Source organism: Cheilinus undulatus, linkage group 10 (assembly GCF_018320785.1).
Source record: "Cheilinus undulatus linkage group 10, ASM1832078v1, whole genome shotgun sequence".
Taxonomy (NCBI): domain Eukaryota; kingdom Metazoa; phylum Chordata; class Actinopteri; order Labriformes; family Labridae; genus Cheilinus; species Cheilinus undulatus.
Window position 1 is genome coordinate 6,691,468 of NC_054874.1, and position 23,525 is coordinate 6,714,992.

Genomic DNA, 23,525 nt, shown 5'->3' on the forward strand with positions numbered 1-23,525 from the left:
TTCAACCAGATTTTAGGGTCGTATGTTGTAAGAAAACAATCTCTTGCTGTCGAACACAAGCACAACATTATGCTCAGCTCGAAGGCTCTGTGCGCTCTTTAACAATGAGGAAATCTCTTATCTTTTTCTGCCTTTTATCTTGCCCTGTTCTATGATAATTTCTGAGATTTTGCTTGAGCTGTGCAGTAAGCTTTCCTGCATGACAACAACGTCCATTCACTGATAAGAGCCTGGTTTTGTTTCAAGATGGCATAGTTGTGTAGTCATGTAATGCCCTGAGAACCAGTGTGTGGTGTATCTAATCTAGACTGAGCTCTGTTGTTGTTTGTTGTCTTCTTTTCTTGCGTTTGATTCTACGGGATGACCTCAACCCCTTGATGTCATATAACATAACACAGTGAGAGTGCAGGCGGAGATGGAGACCAGCTTCACTACGCTGTTTTGATGAAAAGACCTGTTCACTGAGCTCTCTCACATTCAGGGTCTCGGGAGGGCTTCATAAATTGCCTGCGGCTTAAAATCTGTAATATCCTGTTGTCTCTTGGTCTGTCACTTGCATGGCTCAGATCTAGGAGATGTGATAGCACTTTGGATCTGAGGATGACCCCACCATCTTTCTTCCCAGAGTCGCTGCCATCTGGACTGTGTAATGATGAAAAGTCGAACTTTGCCTCAGGCGTCCTAGAGAGTAAAAGATGAGCTGATGTGGACGATGAAATGGGAAGATGTTGCTAAATGGCAGAATTTCAGAGGATAAACCCTGTCAAGTAAATCTTTGTTCTTAATCTCTTCTTGGACAGCACAGTAATTAAGTTAACTCCAGTAATGACTTATCCACTTACAGTCTGACTGCCTACGAGTCTCTCCAGTCCTCAGCTGGAAGTCTCCACTGAACTCTAGCTTTGATCAAACAAAATGCATCTCCAGCTGCTTCTAGAGGTGTTTTTCCCATCATCAGCGCGAAGCAAAGAAAAAAAGCAGGACATGTGAGGAACAACAGAGCTTGTAGGGAGGCTGCAGGGTGGATAGACACAGCATACTGGCTCTTGTGATCACTCAGTCAGAGAATGAAATTGACAAACAGACATGGCTATGAAGAATTTCTGGTCTTAACCTACTTGGATCATTTTCCCTGTGGAAGACAGTTGTAGTAAGACTTACGCCTGGGCCAAAAGGTTGTTTTCAATTTTGCCTTGAATTTGTCACTAAATGAGACTTGAGGTAATAAAATGAAATAAAATACATCGTTAGCTTTCAATTCCCCCCTTCACCTTCATTTTCAAAGATTTATTTTGGGGCTTTTTATGCCTTAATTGAGGAGACCAGACAGGGGGAGACTTGGAAACTTTGGAAAGAGAGAGTTGAGAAAGAAGCTGAGGCAGCCTGCTTTCTGTACATGGGATGCCTGACGTAACTACCAAGCTACTGGTACTTCTGTTAAATAATTTCAAGAGGTTTAGTCCTCTAGTTTTTTAAAGGACAAACGTATGACATAAGGGATAAAGAAAAAATAGACTTATATGGATAATGTGACCCTTATCCATCTATCTTTATCATTAAAGCTGTCAGTCCTTTATCATTGTTTTCCAGAAAGACAAAAGGCCGGTACATTTTAACAGAAGTGGTCCAAGCTGAGTCAACCTAGAGTTAGAGCTAAAATGTCATCTGTTATATCTATTTTGCAGAAATAACAAACACATTTCTTATCTTCACAACTGTAATATTGTCAGTTTCTTATTAAACAGATTAAAACAGATTTTTTTTCTTCTAGATGTGACTTTTAAAAACATATTTTATTTGCGTTCACCTCGTAGTAGTTTTCATTGGGATGAAATCGGACCCATCATCATAGTGCCTATCAGCTTGTAATTAACTTTTACTCTGCCAATTTTACCACAGATTCCAACACTGCATTAATATTTTTAACTAACAGGACTTCAGAGCTACAAAGTTTGGGAACACTTCTAGCTCATCTGAGTAGATGAGGGGGCAATTGTCCTGTAGCAGCTGAAGCCAGTGTTATGATTGCACGCTTTCCCAGCACAGCCAAGTCTTTTTCTTCTAGCTTATAGTTAAAGGTACCACATTTAAAATGATGCACAATAATGATGTGCTTTAAGTTAATTTTCTCCTTGCAAGACCTGATATAGGTTTACTTTTTGCGCCAGTGATAAGATAAAATAGTGCTACATCACAAAACCAGGGAGACTCAGTGGCAGTATTTCTGAGTTAAAATGTTAATTAACCAGGCTTCAAGAAATGCAGAGGCAGTTTTATTTAAATTGCAAATTTGCTATGTATAACAGGAGCTGCAGGAGAGCACCGTGTATGTAAGCATGTCTCACTGATTTTTACGTAGAGATCCTGCTGTCTCTCATGTGCTTTTGCAACACCATAACTCAGTGTGAACTGACAAACAGGAACACAGAATATTTCACCATCGCAGAATCAGTATTAATGTAGGTGCAATGGTGGCTGGCAATGCCACAGAAATGCACCTTGAATACACCTTTAAACCATGTGAATGCACCTTTAAATCAGTGTTTTAATCTCTGATAACTGACAACAAGAATGATCCCAATATTTAGTATTGAGGACTTCTATCTTTTTGCTATGTATCACAACAGGTATGAGTAAAGTTTGATTTTTGCTAGTATGATCTCAAAGTTTGACATTCTGGTAATGTGTAGACCATACAAGGTAGAGCTGGGCGATAATGGCAAAAAACTAAATCATGATTAATTGAACTTTTAACCTCGGTTACAATTGATGAATGATTATCTCAACCCCCAACACTGTTAGTTCTCTAAGTATCTGTGTGATTTTAAATCCAATAACTAACAGGAACATGTGATTTATTAGCAATTTATGTTTTTTTTTGTTTTGTTTTTTAACACAAATTTAAGATTAAAATGCACTAGCATTAGCATTAAATGCATTAGCTGAAATTCTTTTTTTTCTAAAATATACCTCAAATTTTCATAAAAAGCTGGAAATAAAAAGCATTTATTTCTTGCAAACAAAACAAATTCATCGTATCGTATAAAAAGTGGAAAATAACTGCTGTTCGCTTTGCACAGTCAGCTTCATCACTTGACTACACAGCCAGTAGTGTATTTTTAAGGGGTTGGTGCGCTAGTACAGGGAGAACTGCGGGGGGGGGGGGGGGGGTTGAAAAATAATTGACATGGCAGGTTTATGTTGGCTAGAAGCTCTAAATGTTGGTTTTGATAGTTTTTTGATAAATTGCCCAGGTTTAATACAAGGTAACACAATGTTTTGTATATGAATGTAATTCTGACATAGAACACCAGGTGGAGCCTTGGCCTGGTGTGAAGTCAAACTGCCAGCGACATTTGGTCATTGGCACTTAAATTAAGTGTCGATTAAAGTAATTCTTAAAATTTTGTATCATCTCAGGCCTACAGTCCCAGTCAAATGCTAGTCTAAACTGTAATGCAGTTGCCTGCCGCTAGTAGCCACTGTAGCTGTTCTTGAGGACTATTGCCTTACTCCCACAAAGCTCTTTAATAAGATATAGACAACTTCTAACTGCTATAGCACTGATAGCATTTTTTGTAGCAGTGTTGTTTAGCTCTACTTTGATCTTAAAACTTTGTCATGTTAAACTAACATATATTTGAAGCACTGATGATATTCAGCTCAGGAATGTGGACATTGGCCTTGAAAGAGAGGGAAGGCCTGTGGTGCTAGCACTGCTATTGTTAGCCGCATTCTACAAACCAGCTTTGCATTGTTATGTTGTGATGTTGTACCGTTGCCATGTGAAGTTGAGTTACAGAATGTTTTTACTTGACTTTTGACTAAATGGCTGAATGCAGCTATATTTTGCATTTAACCAGAGGGGGAATTATACTCCTAGAAAGCCACCAGTTGGATTGATAGTAATGGAAACATGTTGCACACTGAACAATGATTTTCCCTTCTTCCAAGACCCTTGTACAACTAGATCCAAAATTCATCCCTTAATCTTAGTGAAAGATGATGCTTGGTAATAGATCTTTCTACAAATAAAAAGCTGCTAAAAAGGACAGGCTGATTCCCACTATGGTCATTTTAGGGTAAACTGGATGGTATGTGAGAAACTCTTGAACAAGACTGAACTTTGAGCAAGGCTAAGAGGAGCTGGAAGGGAACACAAAAGGGGAAATCTTCAGTGTGTTGTGTTTTAAGTGGTGTTTGTGGAAACAGCATTGTAACTCGCTGAGCCATTCACTTCTACTGAGCTTCACAACTTCCTGAAGCTCAGTTAAGCACTCTGGCACTGAGCACTACACAGCTCCGACCACTCAACTCACAAAGAGGATTCTCACTGGCAGACTGAGGAAAATCGTAGGTCTCATGTTGTCCTTCAAGTGCAGCTTGCCCTGGTTTGGTTCTTACCCATTATTTTCACCTTTGTGTGGAGCCACTAGAGTCTTTTATTGAAAGTAGGATTGAAATGAAAAAGAAATTTAACCCTTAAAAGAAAATAAGGATCAGAAATTCGCTATGGATTGTGAACATTTCCTGACTTATATGGAGGGAAGAGCATCCAATTTTCTGCAGCTTTGATCTCTTTTTCTTTAAACTGATTAACCATGCCTTCACACTGTCTGGCTGCAGCCTCTCCACACTTTGGCTTTAATTTATAGCGGCCCGCAGCCGGTCAGTGCTGTATGGTTGTCACCTCCTGCAGGGATATTGTGCCTTGTTGAGTTTCCCTTCTCTCAAAGAGTCTGGGAGAAAAGTTAAATGAGTTCAGGTCTCCTTAATGCAAGAGCATAGTTGTATTGCTGTTCCTTCCAAGTGACAGAGCTGAGCCAACTTAGATAATGCAATGAAATACAGTTTCTCTATGGAGCATGATCTGCTTTAAGCACCATAAGAAGAGTTTAGATTGGTTCTAAGCAGAAAACCAAACTGTGAGGTGAAAAGTCAAATATTATTGCAGAGTTTAGATGAAAGAGATGTCACACAAAGCCGTGTTTGACTTGACAGCAAAGTAAACATTTTTTTTTAGATAAAGTGGTGCCGTGAGGAAACTTAACTCTACAAAGTGTTATCTTTTGTAAAATTGATTAAATTCCCTCAATCAGGTGGAGGGACATGATGTTTGCTTGGTGAATTGACTCAAAGCTTCAGTTTCTAAGTACAACTGTCTCCCATATGAGAAAACAAAGTGCATAGAATTGAAAAAACCTCTGCTGTACTACGAAGCATACTGGCTGATAGGCTTGGGTAAAAAATAACCTGAGAAACACACCTCACACAGTGCCAACAACAATATCCTTGAATTTGAGGTGAAGCTGACTGCTGTTGGCGTTTACAGAGTTTTCAGTACTCCTGTAAGAGTCTGAGTTTCCTATTCGTTATCGAAAACATCAGAACTGTTTCTGCCAACAAAGCATTTTCAGACTCAACATCATATTCCTCTTTGAATTGGTTTCCTCTCTTGTCAGCAGTTATGATTTGATATGAAGGAATGCTTTCACTCACGTAGCTCTGACATGACAGAAACTTGGTCCAATGTAGCAAAGACATACACAGACTTTCTCTGGGATTGAACGTTGGAGCCTTTTAATGTTTGGACCTGATTTTTGTATGACCAGTTTGATGGCCTGCTTGGCAACCCAATGAGCACCATTTAGCCCAAAACTTCCAGAAACCCACCTTGCTCTAGAACGGCATGGGCCCCTTGTGGGAAAGACGTGGTCGTGGGCGTCTCCTCTTCCAGCCGGCTGGTCTGTGGGTCTGACCGCCCCTTGCAGGGTTTTGCTGGACCATTTTTCTCATCGTAGGCGCATCTTCCAGCTCTCTGCCATGCTCCGTGGAGGCCATGGGACCTGGTGGACAGACACAGAAGAGAGGCCAATTAAATCTCCAGAAATGAGTATCACACTTTGACTACAATTTTTCGTGCAGACAGAAAGGTGGAAATTGGAAAAGGGATTTAATAACATCTTATTTGACAGATTTCATATCTGTCATCAGAAAGATCTATCTTTCAAAGCTTCAAGCTGATGTGTTTATTCCTGTTTACAAAATGTTTGGACCAATCAGCATCATTTGAATCGAAAGAGGTGGTAAGGACAGTACCTAACTTCCAATTACTTTACAAAAACACCAAGAATCATGTAATGACATGATGATGGCTGCCTGTCATGCTCGTAGTTTACTCCATATGTTAACTGCTCTTACTGGCCCTGAATGACAAACAGAACATTCATCCAATCACCCTCCAAGTTTTCTTTTTTGGAAAGTTTTTTTCCCCTTCCCAAGCACTGGCAATGGGGTTTGCCCAGATGGAAGTAAAATCAATCCTATGCCATGGATATGTGTAACATTCTGCACAGCAAGACATGACACAAAATAATAGAGAGGATACCATGTATGAAATTTGGCCAACTATTATGACAAAATCACAATGCAGCAACTCTATGATAGCTGAGTTATCTTTAGGAGAAATTAAAAATGCACAGTGCAGGATTCGTGCATTTTTATAAGGCCTATCAGAATTAATGCATTAGTTGTGAGTTATAAAGATCCATGTTAGGCGCATTTTTCCCACAATAATTTCGTGCTTTATTGTCCTGTGTCTCCCTGTAGCCACAATAATGTAAAATAAGTGCACCACTGCTACTTGTCTCAGTTCTCTTAAAAAAAAAAAAAAAAAAAAAACTCACACAGCTCAGTGGACAAATCAGAAGTCATCTGAACCTTGTGTTGTCAAAATTTTACCTTTTATTGTTCCCTTTCTTCTTTTCAATCCATAGCAAATTCCTTTTCTGTAGTTTAGTTTATGTCATGATCTTTGATCTACCCAAAGGTTCTTATATTCTTTCAAAGTTAAAGCATGTTTGTATCCAACAGGAAGTCAATGAAAGTACAACAATCTCAGAACAGTTTATTATAACAAAAAGGGTGGAATTTAAAAATGTGACACAAATGGAGAATAATCACAACAGAGCACAGACATTCTCAGATTTAGCGCAATTAGAGCAGAAACTTCACCAACTGCCAAGGTGCATGGAGGAAGAGTAAAGTCTTGAGGGAACAGAGAGCTCCACTTGTAGTGCAGAGCAGTGTTCATTTCGTCGACTAAAACTATGAATTAAACTATTTGTCAACAGCCTTTTTTTCCATGACAAAAACTAGACTAAGACTAACAAAAATAGATCTGTGATGACCAAAACTGACAAAAAGTGAGTTTAGTTTTCATCAAATTGACTAAAACTAGACTAAAATATAATGTAGTTTTTGTCAGACATTCAAAATCCATGATATTTCTCCACTGTGGGTAAATCTGTCAAAAACTATACAGCTGTAACTCTTCTGCCTCTCAGCTGTAGAAAGCCAGACCTCAGGTTTAGCAGAGAGCATAGAACACACTAACATGGTTTAGTACCAGATTTAGACAAAAAAATAAAATGCTGGGACAAAAGTAAAGACTAAAATGTGAGGAGTTTTTATGGACTAAAACTAGACTAAAACTAAAAAGGATAGAAATGACTAAAATGGGACTAAAACTAAAAGACATTTCGTCTAAAGACTAAGACTAAAATTAAAAATGGATGCCAAAATTAACACTGGTGCAGAGAATACCTTTATTAGATTGAAATGTTTTAGCTCAGTCTTCATGATGGTCATCAAAAAACACATCACATGTTCAAGCGTTGGTTGAGCTTTCTTTTTCCATCGAGCACAACTGAATATTTTAGTTGTTTGGCAGGCCAAATTTCTATTTGATTATGGTGTCGGTTTCACCTCTTTTACATGATCCTACTGTCTTACTCACAGAGGTGCTGACAGAAAGGCCTTTAATTTTTTGCAACAGTGCCAGTGCCAAGTTTGTTTTTGGAAAATATTAAATCATTTGCAAGCAAGTAGACTCATAATATTGTTTGTGTATTATATCTCTATCACAAATCATAATCTTAGTCAGTATAACCCCAATCACACATTTTTACTAAATCATGCAACACTGGACCAGGCTGGTCTTATTCATGCCATATATTTGCCACTGTAAAAGGTCATAAAGTGAGGAAGTAGTGAAGCAAACTATCAAGGAAATCAGTCAAAGCACCATATTCCTTATAAAGATATCAGTATTCTTCAGCAGTAATTTGTATCATGCAAGTTAAGATCTACGTAATGCCAAAACAATTTTATCTACCATCACAAGCAGACAGTAAATGTGCACCAAGATCCAAAGAGGGATCAACCTGGCAGTAACAAGGATACCAGAGTCATGCATAGATAAGTTTGTGTGTGGGCCTCTTATAGCCCACCCAGTTTTGTAGATCATCAATTCAGTATGTTGGAACCACAGAGACAAGGATAGACAAGGCTCTGTCTGAAGCGAGAAAGCCCTAAACCCTTGTGTCTCATGTCTCTGTCACTCTCTCTGAAGATTACAAACTCTGTCTGACATCGCGGAGGTGCATCCTGTGGCAGTGTTTGATCTCAGATTACAGACGAGTTGAATGGTGTTGCGTCTCTCAGAGAATGTGTGTGAATGTTTAAGGTGTGTGTGAGTGCACGTGTGTTTGAGAGTGATCCCAGATGTTCTCAGTCATCTCTCAATAAGTGTGGCCTGATCCCCTTAAGCCCCTCTTTTCCAAATGGTTTGGTCCACCTCAAGTGTGTCTGTGACCTTTCCACCTATCGGAAAATGAGAGACCACCACACTGAGATCCAGAGATTCTGCTCAGACTTATACATTTACTCTTAATAGCATATTTAACAAGGCTGATCTTTCACACTACCACTAGTAAAATATTCTAATAAAATATAATGGAAAGCAGAGCTGGACTTTTTGTTTGGGGGTGTTTACGTGGTTAATATCTAAGTGAGGATTCAGCATATGTAACACATGCAGGGATGTATTTTTTATTTAAAATGTGCAAGAAAAAGGGCCCTATGCCATTTAAGTTGAAGTTATAAAAAATTAAAGATGCAACAACCAATTTATTCTTACTTTTTGGTCCAGTAAGGCAGTCAACACTTTCAGAAATCCTGCACAAAAACTAAAAATTAAAAACAGATTTTGCAGCCAAGTTAGTGAACTTCTTTGTTCATACCAATGAAGAAACAGTTAAGCTGATTATTTTTAATTTTCACCAACTTTATATCACCTTATGTAATTTCCTCTGCATTTTTAATCTGGCCTCTGAGACAAATTAACCCCTTTTCTCAAAAGAGACCACAAATCCCTATTGGCTATTTCCCATCAGAAAGCTGATCGGCATTACTCACAAGGGGTCATGACATTCCTGCCCCCTCTCATCAGAGACACTGGCACCATTTTTAGAATTCCTAAGCAAATAACCTGCCTTGGCTTTACAAGGGCTCATGTTGGACACAGCTTAAGATAAGTCAGCAAGGCGACCACAGAGGTTTGAAAAGGAAGACAGTATACTGGGGAAGAGCTTACAAAAGCAATGATGGCTCAAGGTAGCACGGTTCCTTTAGATTCTTTTCTTGTGTACTTAAACGTGGCAGAGTGGTGATACTGAGGGCTGTTATATGAACAAGTCCCAGCTGTGCCCTGGAGAATGTCGCCTGATTGAAATGTTAAAACTCTAAAACCTGTCTACTGCGTTCAAAACACTCAGCCGTCTCTAAAAGGCAAGATCAATTTGCTTGAATAGAGGGCAGCTTTCTTCAAGAGCAAAATTCAAACAGCCATTAGAGGGAAGGCCATTGTTGACCTTCAGCTATGGCATATTGAAGACTTTTTCAAAAGAACAACTTTCCATAGAGAAAGAGAAAAAAACAGAAGTGTTTCTAGCCTTCAGGTTTAAATAATGGAGAACTGAAAGGCAAAGCTAGACGGCTGGGTGAATGTTTTCGATGTATATCCCTGAAACGCCAGACATCTCAAGTTCTATTTCCACACTAATCTTCTTCCGCAAGCACATTACACAGTAAGTTTGTGGGCGAACAGTAGGCTAATTCATTTGCAGCAGGGAAAGTCTCTGTTGCATATTTCCGCATCTAAAGCCCATCTTTGCCCCTAGGAGCACTAATCTGCACATTATCCTTTTGTTATTGTTCCAGATACACAGCGAATGAAGGACGTTGACACATTCTGGAGGTATTCAGCTCATTTCTTTCAAATCCAGGGGGCTAAATGTTAATACACTCTCTGTTTGAGTTGATTTTTTAAGGAAGCCCTGCTTCCTTCAAGCGCTGTAATGCAATTCAGACAAGAACACGCAGAAACATAAGGCTGCAGTCTGGTATCACTAAGCCTGTGATGAACCTTGTGTGGGGTTTTCATGATAACGGGACTCTCAAATCCTATTCAGTATGTAAAAATGGAGCAATATTTATATGTGTTTCAGTACCACAGCAATAGAAATGTGAATACAGGACACAGATTATTGGGTAATTTCTTATTTTAATAACCAAAAATTGCAAAAAAAAAAAAAACAAAAAAAAAAAACGTCATTTACACTCTCTAAATTGCATTTTGGAATTGATTTTATACTGGAAATGTTGCTAATGTTTTTTTTTGCTTTCCATCTGTTTGTAAGGCATAACTTGCACCTCTCCAAAAGGGCTTGTGAAACATCAGTATTTGACAGCCTGTTGACGTGACAGCTCAGGATGAAGCGATGATGTGTCACAGTTAACCAAAAAAGTCATTTAATCAATCATAGATGCTCATCAGCAGTGTATGTTTGTGGTCTCACTCACAATTAAGAAGGGCGGAACGTTATTTTGGAAAAAACTGCATGGATACAAAACAGCATGACACCAGCTCCGGTGCTTTAGCAGACCAGCTGCCTGTAAGCAGCATAGTCTATGCTACATTAGCTTTACATAGGAAGCAGCAAACGTTTGTATGCACTGAAGAAATGAGTAAAAGAGCAACAATGATAGGGAAGTAATTCAAGATGAGTAGCACCCATCAGCAAAACCGAATGGGAAAAAAGTTTCAGCTGAAGTGTCAAAGCACCACCAAGCACTATACACCTAAACACAGCGAAAAGGTACTAAATGAAACTGTGTGTTAATAAACAACAAAGTGTGATGTCCAATTAGCAGAGTCGTGGTTGCCGGTTGGCGTTTAGTCTAACATAAACATTTAGGTGGGGTAGTTAAGGCGTACAATGTGGCACAAAGCATGGTGTAAAAATGTACACTTTAGTTATTTCTGGAAAACATTACTTATATTTAAGCACACATCTCACTCACTAACTTCAGTTTTATTTTAAAGTGATTTAATTTTAAGAATGTCTCTTTTTTAAGGGATTAAAAGTAGCAAAGCTATTAAAAGTAGCTTGACAGTCGTCTGCAGGGCGACAGACAGTGAATAGACAGTGTGAAGTAAATAGGTGTAGGTTGTTAAACACAGTGACAAACACTAACATAAACATCAGGAACATGTAGACTTCAGTACTATAACATGGGATTTATATACTGTCATTCACTGATAAATTAAAATGCATAAGACATGTTCTAATTTTTATAAGAACATATCTTATTTCATTGAAGCCTAAAATGAATCAAACTTGGTGATAAAAACATTTTCATTCAAGCCTTCTCCAGTTGGTAAGTGACTTTATGGTGGAACAGCCAGCCATTGGTTGACATCTATTTTGGGAACTTGAGATGGTGGCAAATGCTAAACTAGTGGAAGAAACAATCTTAAATGGATAAAAAATGGATTAAAAGCCATTCAGTGTCAGAGTTACTGGTATGGATATAATCTTTCAATGCCCCAGAAAGTCAGCCAAGTTCCAGGCTCCCTAGCAAAACTACCTTAAGGTCTACAAACACGTGGATAGTGTCATTAGAATGGCAAACGGAGGGCTTCCAGAGGACAAAAAGGAGGTGGCTAAGACTTTTGGTTCAAAGGTTATTTTACATTTAATAACCCATGTTTCCTATTGTTGTATATGACATCAATCTCAGAGGGTTAAAATATGAGTTAAGATCTCTTTTCAGTTATTTTTCATTTATACAGACATAATTACAAATACAGCAAATTCTACTGGAAAAAAAAGTAGTATTAAGTAAGTGTTAAAGACTTGAAATTTGACAACTCAAACCCTGTGCTGAATTTCACATGGTATTATCTGAGAGAGGAAAAATAGAGAATGGGTGCATAGTTGGAGCTTAAGAAAGCAGGAATGTTTCTCAACTCTGCATACATGAATGATTTTTGCTTAAAATGAGTGTAATTGACAGATACAAAGGTGGATAAATAGTCAATTGCCCCCATCCCAAATTCCAACATTTAAATATGGCTTCCAGACACTGAACTCTAACCCAACATTTTGACAAACACTTATTTTAAAGCAAACTGACAGCCTAAATGCCTCAATGATAGGTGCAGTAACTACACTGCTACACAGCGCCCAACCACAGCTGATGTTGAGAAATGGACTAGTTCAAAAGGTGCTGCAAACCCATGCATGGAGTCACACTGCTCCATACAGCAATGCATGGTGCTAAAGTAATTGTACCTCAGCTCACACTACTCATCTGGGCTCCTCTCCGGGTGGCTCAGGCTGTCATAACCTGGGTCCATAATGAGACAATTTAGATGTCTCCTGCCATAGCAAACTGTCAGCCGCTGCTGGGAGAACATCTCAGGATTCTCCTGACAAATCTCAACCCATCCAATCTAGCTACAGGATAGAAAAGTGTAATGAAAGCTGCTAAAAATAAGCCGAGCCCTAGTGATAACACTGGCAGTATAGATTAACTCTTGCTGCCTGGAGAGAGAGCACCTCTGTGTGACAGATATGACAGCTAGCTTTGTATCTCTACCCATGTGTAGAGGAAGTTGCGTGCAGCATCTGTTGCAAAAGGGTAAGACCTTTTGATTGTTTCCATTGCAGGTTTATTATTGGATAATGCACATTCCATCTCCATAAACAAAGATATCTCAGCTATCTCACTGCTCTGAAATTGGATCCAGCCTCTGTGGTATCCTATTTGATCTTTTCCCATGAGATGCTCCCATGTTTATGTTCACTTGGTAAAACAGTTGAATGGGAAAACATATGTTCAACAGTAATAAGTCTCTTATCTCTGCTACTGATGACCTTGGAGCCCTGTATTTGACCTCTTTCCACTGAATCTCAACACTTCTTCCCTACGAGGTAATTCCCTAATTAAACTTTAATATAGGGGGAATTTCAGGAATGCCTGGCTTTTGCTAATGCTACTACTCATGTGGCGAGTGCCTCCAAAAACGAGGACGAGGGCATCGCTGGTCTTTATGTCTTGCAAAGCTCCACTTTGATTGTGCCAGACCTGACCAATCATTAGTGATTAGCTTGGATATAGCAATAGTATAGCTGCAGTTTTATCAGAACTGGACCACATTCTTTGATATATAAAGACAAAAGAACAGCACTGAAAACTTAACATGACAAAATAAAGTATGTTCACTTTTCTCCTGACCTACTCTGCATGAGTTTGCGATAGTTAAAGGCAGGGTTTTGTGTACTGGAAGCTGGTATATGCAACGGTGGCTGCTGGTGTAGCGATTAGCTCAGATGTAGCTATTGTATAGATGGAGTTTTATCAGAATGGGCCACACTTGAAGCATTTCTTGTTAGGTTACTACAGGAGCTCTGCATTCCTACAACCTCATTTTGTTTTGTTGCTCTGATTGGCACATAATGAATGTGACAGACTGAACGTTCATCCAATCACCTTCCAAGAATTTTTTTTAAAAGTCCTGCCCTTCCCAAACACTTTGAACTGGAGGTTCCCCAAATCAATGTGAAATATATCTCAGTCTTTTGAGTATGTCAGGTTAATTACAGCCATTTTATCTTCTAATTCATTCAAAAAGGTCAGCATATACCAGTAATCGAATATTGTAAGAGAAATGTATGATTTTAGTCTGACAGTATATGAAATCACGTTGAGTGAAGAGAGAGGCCACATGATGCTCTTGGCCACCAGTTGCCCACTTCTGCCCAAACTTAAAGTTAGGTTGAGACAGCATTTCCAACATGGTGACTACCACCATGTGGCTCCAGAGTAGAGCTGAACAACTTGCAAAAATAATCTAATTGTGATTTTTTCCCCCAGTGTTGCGATTTTGATTTGATATGGGATTATTAACAAGCTTTAAGCTATAAAGGAGAAGGCTGGGATGGAGAAGGTGAAGCTTTGCTAGCAGCAGCGTGATGCATCAGCATTAATGCAAGCAGGGATTACTGAGAAGTACATCATATTTAAATACACCACTGTGTTGAGAGAAAGAGCTGTGATTGGCTGTGGGAGCAGGGAAGTGATAATTGGGGTCAGCTGGCTATCAGCCAATCATGGCTAGGGGTATGACTTACGTGAACTAATGCTAAGATTCATCAATATTAGATAGAATGAGCTATGGCAGTACAATCAAAAAATATGTCTAATTGTAATTATTGTTGCTCATATTGTAAATTTGATATAAATTGCTTTATGAATGGGGTTTATTGTTTTTCTGTCCCTTGTTTTAATTTTTTAAATCGTACATAAAATGCAAAAAGGATGATTTTTGTAAAAAATTTAAAAAATCACAAATAAATGTTTGTAAAATGTCCATAAAATCTGTGCTGCAAGAAAATGAGTGTATTAAACTGGTATTTTTACATATTTCAAGTTAAAGCAATATTGCAACTTCTATGATTTGTAAATTGCAGCATACTATATTGTGATTTAATCTCCTTTGAGATTAATTGCCCAGCCCTACTCCAGAGTGCCTCTTTTAACACCAGTGTAGACACTCTAAGGAATGTTTTTCCTCTTACTTTAGCTGGCTGCCTGCTTACACATACGAAAATTAACATTTGAAACCCTCAAAAGTGGTGTCCTTTGCAGCCAGCAGAAGGAGCAACTAGTATTTGGGGCAAGGGAGTCTGGATGGGGGAAAGGGGAGTCTGTCCTCGCCTTTTTGGTACCCAGGATTTTTTTCTCAGGGTATCTTTAAAGATATTAAACGTTTGTATGTCACTATTTAATCTCTGGGCCCTTGAGAGGCTGAAGTGCTCAGGCATAGAGGAGAGCTGTGGGGGTTTTTTTTGGTCTCACAAACTGGCAGCTCTCCAGACTAATGATAAATACTGGGTTGGCTGCTCCCAATTTCCCCGCCCCAGTTTCACCACCACCTCCTGAGGTGATATCTGTTATGTTGTCTTTTTAAATGGCTGCCTCTTCATCTTACTATTGCCTAGCGGAAAGTGGAATACTGACAGCTTATCCTTGTTGATCCTGCAATAGTCCATCAGTGGGGCCTGGAGTGAAAATACATCTTCCTGCACTTGTCCATCCAGTCAGAGAAGAGAAATAGCAGTCCTCTGGTTTAATGCCAAGTTCATCAGCTGCCCTCATAGTTGGCAAGAGCAAACTGTATATCACAGCACTGTGTGTCAATGCAGGAGCACAGACAGCATGGCAAATGGGCCGGAGCTGCTTATTAATAGTTGTAAAGCTGATTTGTGTGAATTGCCTGCCAGAACAACCACATAACAAATGCCTGCACTTGTAAATGCAGCTACAGCATAATGGCTTTTCTGCCGCTAGGACATAAAGGATCAAACTAGAGCAGCTTGCAAGTTAAGCTACAGCAACAAGTTTGCACAAGCCTGTATTTATGATTTAGAAACTGTTGCTTTCAATGTAAACACTCACAGTCAAGCATGGCCATCCAAATTTAATCCCCGCTGCGTTTAATTTTCTTTGTGTCACTGCAAACTGATTTGCTGTCCTCTTGAATCTTGTTTGTTTACTCGTCTTGCTCATCACTCACAGTCACACTGATTATGGAGCAATTGTGCGAAATCTCATTGATCCATTTTCTCAGCTTGCTGAAAACATTAAACTCTCCTCAGTTTCTTCACTGTCCCTACATAGCTTAACTGACACCTCTGCGTCATAAATCTCACCCAGTGGCATTTGTATGAATCTATTTTGATGTGTGAACAAACAGCTGGGACAATGGGAATTGTTTGGAAAGAGAGGAAATGAAAACCCAGTGTGCCCATGTAGGATCTACTACATATTTTGACATTGACAACCTCAGCATTGATTTGCTTGGAAAAAAGACAGATCTGTGTGTTCATGTGTTGTTTGCTTTGGCTGTTGAGTCTGGACTTTCTCCCGTTTGAACAGCTTTCCACCGGGCTTGATTCAGGTCAGGCAAATCACAAATGTTTAAATTTGGGACAGTTTAAAATGCCATTCAGTAATTTTAACAACCAAGTTGGCTGCTGATGACAGGATACATCCTGAATCCTCTGTGATGTTTAATTATATTAAACAAACTGGACCATGATTCATTACACATACAGATATTGCTTCATGCTGATGTTTGCTTATAAAGGTTATCTAGAATACCTAATAAAGTTAGCAGTATGGAATGTTAACAAGCTTGGTTGCTCTGAAATGAAGTAAAAATGGTGTTACAGACAAAAGATGAAGCAAACTTAAAGGGCCGTGATGTCCGTTCAAATCAACAATGACAACAGAGGAATTAGAGGTTAGGTATTCTAACTCTTAAATGAATGAAAAGAAACAAAAATGAAATTGTACAGACTACACTGAGTAATGACAACAACAACAGAACAACAACACTAACATGCTTTTTTAGGGGAATGGGATGGTGTTCATTCAAACTGAACTGATGTGCCAATGTTAATCACACAGTATGTAAACTACCACTTCTAGGTGACTCCAATCAAAACAAAGAGGCAATATGAAGAGTATAGCTCTGCTTGTATCTGCCGTTTACTTCATATTTTAAATCTATGACTCTGTTCAATAAAACATCTCCTCATGAGGTTCATTTATTAAACAGAAAACTGATGTTTTGTTTACATTTACAAATTCTCAAAATGAGAGAGAAATGCACTTAAAAAGGCCCTTCCATGTTCATGCTGGAAGCAGTCCCAGAAAGTGCATGGGCTCTTGCATCACTTCTAGTGTGAACGTGGAAGTGTACTTTTTAGTGCATTTCTCCCCTATGAGAAAGTTATGAATGACAACAAAATGTAGGTCTTCTGTTTAGTAATGCTGGCTGAGGGGATGAGGTGAACAGTCCCAAACTCAAAACAAGAAGTAGTATTGAGAAGATGGCCATGGAGGTAGGTGAGTAGTTGGAAAGAAGATGATAGATGCAATAACATTGTGGTTACAATGCAATGCACAATATATGACAAGGAATTAGAGTGCACATTAACTCAGTTTCTGTCTGCTATTCTTTATGGGGTTTTTTCTAGATTTTATTTTTGGCCTTTTTGCCTTTATTTGATAGGACAGTGGATAGAGTCTGAAACAGGGGAGAGAGCGGGGAGAGACATGCAGGAAATAGTGCCACAGGCCGGATTTGAACCCGGGTCGCCTGCGTATATGGCGTGCGCCTTAACCACTCGACTACCCACACGCCTATTCTTTATGTTTTACACAGTATCTGTGCTTTTAAGTTGTCCCTCCTGAATCCAAAAATCATCCCAAAATGCATTTTTCTGAACTAATTTATTGTCAGCGACTGCATCGTAAAACTCAAGACCTACCTTTTTAGTCTGGCTTTTACCTGAATTTATTATACTCATCTTAATCTGTTTTAGTAATTTAGGTTTTATCTTATGCTGTCTTAACTGTAATTTTGAAATTTCTGTGGTTAATCATGAATTTTCTCCCCTTTTAAAAATTCCACACTTTAAAGCTGTGCTGGTTGCATTTTATATTTTTGTACTGTCCTGAACCACAGGTAACTGACTTCCTGAAACAGACCTGCTTTTATTGTGAAAGAAAATAATGAACCAAGGGTAGATTGATGATTATGACATAACCTTAACACCATGTAAGTGACTTGTTATGGGTTGAAACGGAAATAAGCAAACAATAGAAAAGGTGACTGTTTTTTAACATAATGTTCAGATGACTTCTGACTCGTCCTCTGAGCTGTCAGTGAGTTTCTAAAGTGAAATGAGACATTAAGGAGCAGTGGTGGACTTATTTATACCGCTGTGACTGCAGGGAGACACAGCTGTTCAACCAAAGTGTGCTGAAAGGGACAATACGGCGTGCAATAAATCACAACTTATAAAGTAATGCACTTATTATGGACCTCAACTAAACATAATTAATGCGTTAATACTGACGGCTGTAGTTCACACTGACTTGGACAGCCTTGCTCAATCATCCATTGGCTAATGATGTTGCATAAACTAATGTGGGTAACTGATGTTTATCTGTTGTCAAAACTTTATGCTAGCAATTTAACATCCAAGCACACCTCACTGCTGAAATAAACAAGATGATTTATATTGGATTGAAGAAGTCACCTAAACTCTGGTTTGTTTGGTCAGACATGAGAAACTGTTAGCATAGAGAGAGTCTAATGACAAAAGGAGTATTGGCACGTGTTGTTATTCTAAACATCAGCCCTAGGTATCAGCCCTAATTTACACAATCGGGGCATCTGTTATGTTTTTTGTTTATTGTGATAAAATCAGACTTTCAAATGCTCATATCATGATGACAAAGGAATTTCAGTCAATTGTGCAGCCCTACTGTGGTGACACCCACGGTACCCAGCACCCTAGCACAATTACTGTCAAATTAAACTGACGGTTTCAGTGTGTCATCTTGACAAACCTTTAACTCGATTCATACTGAGGGACTTATTAAAGAGCATATTTTTAAGTGTTTTGTTATGCAAAAGGAAGCTGCTAAAGTATCTTCTCTACATACACATAAATAGAAGATGACAGCATTTTTTTGTTTAATGTGAGGTAGTTCAGCTGATTACTTGTGTGTATAATCCTTAAGGGAAACAGGAAAATATTTGTGTTTGTGGGAGAGTGGAAGAATAAATACCCTGGTGTGTGTAGCCATGGTTATTACAGTGACGTTGGAGGAGCAGGCCTGCTGTCTCCATCGTGTGCCTCCCTTCTTCATTCACTTAAAGCAGCTTTAGCTAACGATCCCTCTATAGCATGCCATCACCACAGACATACTAACCCACACAACCAGACAGAGACAAGTCATGGCCAGGGATGCTTCCCTGCTGCATAAGCACATAAGGGGATCAGGACTCTTTAACCAAAGGGGAGATATGTTAATTATGTCAGATAGGAGCCAAACATTCTTTTAACCTAGAATAAGCTCTAGCAGTGCTACAGCATCATACTGGGGATTTGCTAGCAGTCTGATAGCCTCCCCACACATTCATCCTGCACATATGGAACAGTGCCTAAACGAGGAGGCCGTCCCTTGTTGTTCAGCTCACACAATTCAACATCTAGTGTCGGAAATGCTGCTTATCGCATGCCTACCAGTAAGTCTGGGCCTTGGCAGAAACTGGTACCAATTGCTTGCCGACTTTCAGACCACGTTACCATGGCAGCCACCATGAAAGGCACTCAGTTTAGAGCAAGAAGAATGACTTTGTCAGCTGATATTGAACAGGTTCTCAATTTACAAATTTCTCTGCACACAGGCTGGAATGAGCCGTCTGAGAGTGTCTGATGTTTTTAACCTCCTCTGTGGACTCTTGGCCTATGAGTGTCCCCCATCGAGGGGGTTTGTTTTGGTCATGAGCTCTTTTTTTATTTCTGTCCAGGACTGTTTGATATGCAGCATTGTTGTTCTGTGATAATGCTAGGCTTGTGGCTTTGTTGAAGGCTGTCTTTGTCTACACAAACTCCAGTGTGGAAACCAAAGTGCATGAAAAGTTGCACCCATTACTGCAGCTTTTAAACTTAACCCCTTACCCAACTTGCTCTGCAAGCAACCCCCACTCTCTCTGAAGGTTCAGAACAAATTTAAAAAACAAACTGTGCACCCCTTTTAGTTTCTGGCTTTCTGCAGATGCCCTTTGAGTCAGCCAGCTGCCTGTGAAGTGTGGCGCTTTCTCTGCTCCTGAATTAGAGAGTGTATGAAATGATGAGGTGTGAGACTGTTCTCTGCTATGATCAGAGCGCTATGAGTTCAAAGGGCCGGCAGCAGCTAATGAAGCCACTGACTCCCCTCACCACTTGACTGCCTGTCGGTTAATTCACAATCCCACTCCAGTTTTAAGGGGTGAATTTGTGGCTACAAGGTTACTGCAGGTTCGAGCCTAGTCAGAGAAGCAAACATGAAATGACTCCAAGTGGAGATTTCTTTCCTTTTGGAGCATCAAAAAGAAGCAGGAGAGATACTGGTGCGGCTGTTCCCGCTAACAGCAGGCTAGGTCTCCGCTAATGGCTGGTACATTTTGTAGGTAAAGCTACCAACCGTTGCCCTGATCTCTAGAGATTGCATGTCAAGGGCAAAGGGATCCTCAAACCTTCCGTTTCCATGGGCACGCTAATCAGATGTGAAACACTGCCCCCTCCCTCTCCTGTGTCATCACTCCCCCCTCCTGCTGTGAACCTGCATGCTTTTTCCCATCTGAGGTGTGGGAGAAAGAGGGAGACAGAAAAAGGGATAGAAACGCCACTGCGCAGGGTTCACTGCAGCTTTTAATGCCTGAGGGGACCATCACTTCTTCCCATAGCACAAACAGTACTATTAAAGGAAAGAGTGACAACATTGCATCAGACTGCTAGGTCACAACCACGTTACAGAGCATAAAAACAAAAGCTCTGACACATTTCTTCCCAACACAGGCTATTATCTACTGTAATCCCCTCAGAATAATATGTCAAAGAGGAGCTCGGTTACATCTGACATAACAGAATGATTTTGTTCAAGTGTCTGTAAGCAGGAATTTCTTTAAATAAAAACTCCAAATATTAAAAGCAACATCTCTTTAGCAAGGAATTTTTCTTCTAAATATTTTGACAGCTGATTTTTCAGCTGTTACAAATTTTAACAAGATCGACATAACACCTTTGAGCATTTCCCTTAATTCATGGCCAATAAGTAAAGTAAAAGTGGTGTTTACACCGTTTAATGTTTTCTAACATCACTGATGATAAGATAGAATAGACATGAAACATTTTTGTATCAAAGCTCCAGTACTGTACTTGTACAACATGGATTTTAAGACAAAAATCTCCATCTGCTGCCTTTAACAAACATGTCACTGTAAATCTTTGCAGCAGAAGATGTAAAAGAATAAAGTGAGTTGTTAATATCCTTGTCTGACACCTAACCCCTGGCAGAAGTTTCAGGCAATGAAAATAACTTAATAGTAGGGTTGGGTATCGCCACTGATTACCTGAATTTATTTAATTCTGATTCACAAGGTCCTGGTTTGATTTGATTCATGATTCCATTCCATCCAATTCAGTATTGAGAAATGGTCAGTCCTGCTGATGGTATTGTTTGCTTTTTGGGTCATAAAGAGGCAGAAGTATTCATTTAGTCTGTCGAGGGGCAATACTTTCGGGCACACTAGAGCCGTGATGTAAGCAAGCAGCAACAAGAGGCCGGTGCAATTGCAGAACTTGACTACAATTCTTTGTTAAAAGAAGAACAAAGAACATCAGTGATTTGTTTTCTTTTCAAAAACGACAAAAGTCATGCACTGACATGTCTACAGTTGACATGGTTCATGTTATGCAGCTCTCTATGGAGTTTACTCGTCGGTAGCAGCTACGTCATGTGTTTTGTTGCTCTGATTGGCCCGTAAAGACATGACAGAACAATCATCCAATCACCCTCCGAGTTTTTTTCAAAGGCTCTGCCCTTTCCCAAAGGGTGTCTATGAGTGTTTTTCCAGATGGATGTGTGAAACAAACCATCTGGTGTGCCAGGTTAGTCTGTTTCATAACTAGCTAAAAACTTTCTACTGAAGCTTTGATAAATGCGATGAGTTAAAAGAAGTCAGTGTCAAAATTAAGGTATGGCTTGTTCTAACGAGCTTCCAGTTCTTGATTGATTGCAGTGTTTATTTCAAACGTGAAAAACAGGAAACAAAAAGATGATCATACAACTTCAGAGTGACATGTAAAAAATGAATAAAGTGATGGGGGAGAAAAAATAGAACACTTCATGAATTAGATTACATATTCAAAAAGTAGCAGGAGTAACCACAAATTAATTTAATCCCACCATAAATAAAAATGGTTCATTATTATGCGTTTTTATTAATATCATAAAAAAAAATATTATTTCAAAATATTTTATAAAGTACTCATAGATATGGCATTACTAAAGATACATTATTCTCCCAATATATTTATCAATCTACAGCCTAGACCTACAGGTCAACATAAATCTCAAAACAAATAAATAGGCCACAAGCACCTGGTGAGAATGAAACACCTTCTTCATTCCTATACTGTGTGGAAATCCCCTCCCTGCTGCTTTTGAACTGGTTTATGTCGGGCAATCCTTTAGCTCCACATTCAGACTCCATAGTCTTCCTCCACTAACAGAAATGTAAAATCTTCTCTCACATTCATAGTTTATATGGAGACAACACAAAATCCACAATTTCTGCTGCAATCAATATTGAGTAGAATGTAACATTGTCAGCTATAGAGTGAGAGTTGAAACATAGTAAGCAACTAAGCTTCTCTATGCTGCAGGTGAGCTCAGGTTGGTTGTTTATTGGCTCTTGGTGTTTAGGAGCTTTTCATCAGCTGTTAGGATGAACTGTTTGCTTGATGTGGATACATGTTTATGTTTTCCAAATATTGCTTTGCTCGTTTATTTCTACAAACATCTGTTTAGATTCAGAGGCCTTGACTGCCGGCCAGCTGCTCTTAAACTGAGTTTGAGACAGAGGGATGAACTCAGGGGCCCTACGGTGAACCAGAGGAGACCCACATTAAAAATGAGTGGCAGATCATTTGATTAACCAACATTTAGGCGCAGACCTTTACGTGTCACATAGTCTCCCTGGGAAAAAAAAGCCCTTTGTGATCAAAGATGAAGCTATTTTGTTGAATAATGCATGGCTCCATAAATGAATGATTTCTGTGTTGTCACAAAAGAGCCCCCGCGGAAGTGATTTGACAACGTACGTTTCGTTAAAGGCAAGAACATGAGTTGAAAAAGAGTTTTACACCACCCAAACATCCCAGAATTCTGTGAGAATAAAGTGACAAGTACATGCTTTTGCCTCAGGCTTGGGATTTCAGCAGATCCCAGTGGGAGCTTCTCTAAATGAACCAAAGATCTACTAAGTCTTACAGCATCCATGATAGCCCCGATCCATTCTGTCATCCTCACAGTCAAATCCTTCCTTTGCCTTGGAACAGCCTAACAACAGCCAGCTGTGCAGTGCTTTTAGCCACACATCTATTATATCTATGAACCATGAAGGCGCCTATGGAGGTTTGACGTTAATAGTGACAGTACTCTTTACCACATTTTTTTGATTCTCTAAGTATTTCACTTCTTCTGCATACTTTCATAGCTGCCAAAGTATGAACTTCTACCACAAATGACTCCTCTAAAGCAATAAACAGAAGTCATATTTCCCCGTTCGTGCTTCCTACAAATTGAGCATGAAAGTAATTAAAGCACCTGCATTGTTAAAGACCACAGTATTTATTCTGCGGTCTAGCAGCCTGTTAATAAAAATGTCTCTTCACATCTTGATCAGGAATCTGATCTGCCTGGACTAC

At 39.3% G+C, this 23,525-nt stretch overlaps 1 protein-coding gene and 1 long non-coding RNA gene across 3 annotated transcripts in view; one reads left to right on the plus strand and one right to left on the minus strand.

Annotated features, from left to right (window-relative positions):
• Positions 1 to 23,525, plus strand: part of LOC121516416 — a 145,593-nt gene that overhangs the window by 29,679 nt on the left and 92,389 nt on the right. The window lies entirely within an intron of this gene.
• Positions 1 to 23,525, minus strand: part of apln (apelin) — a 31,043-nt gene that overhangs the window by 384 nt on the left and 7,134 nt on the right. Inside the window, exon 2 of the mRNA XM_041797703.1 lies at positions 5,674 to 5,846. Coding sequence (XP_041653637.1) covers positions 5,680 to 5,846 — 167 coding nt within the window. The 3' untranslated portion in view covers positions 5,674 to 5,679. The remainder of the gene's footprint in view (positions 1 to 5,673; positions 5,847 to 23,525) is intronic.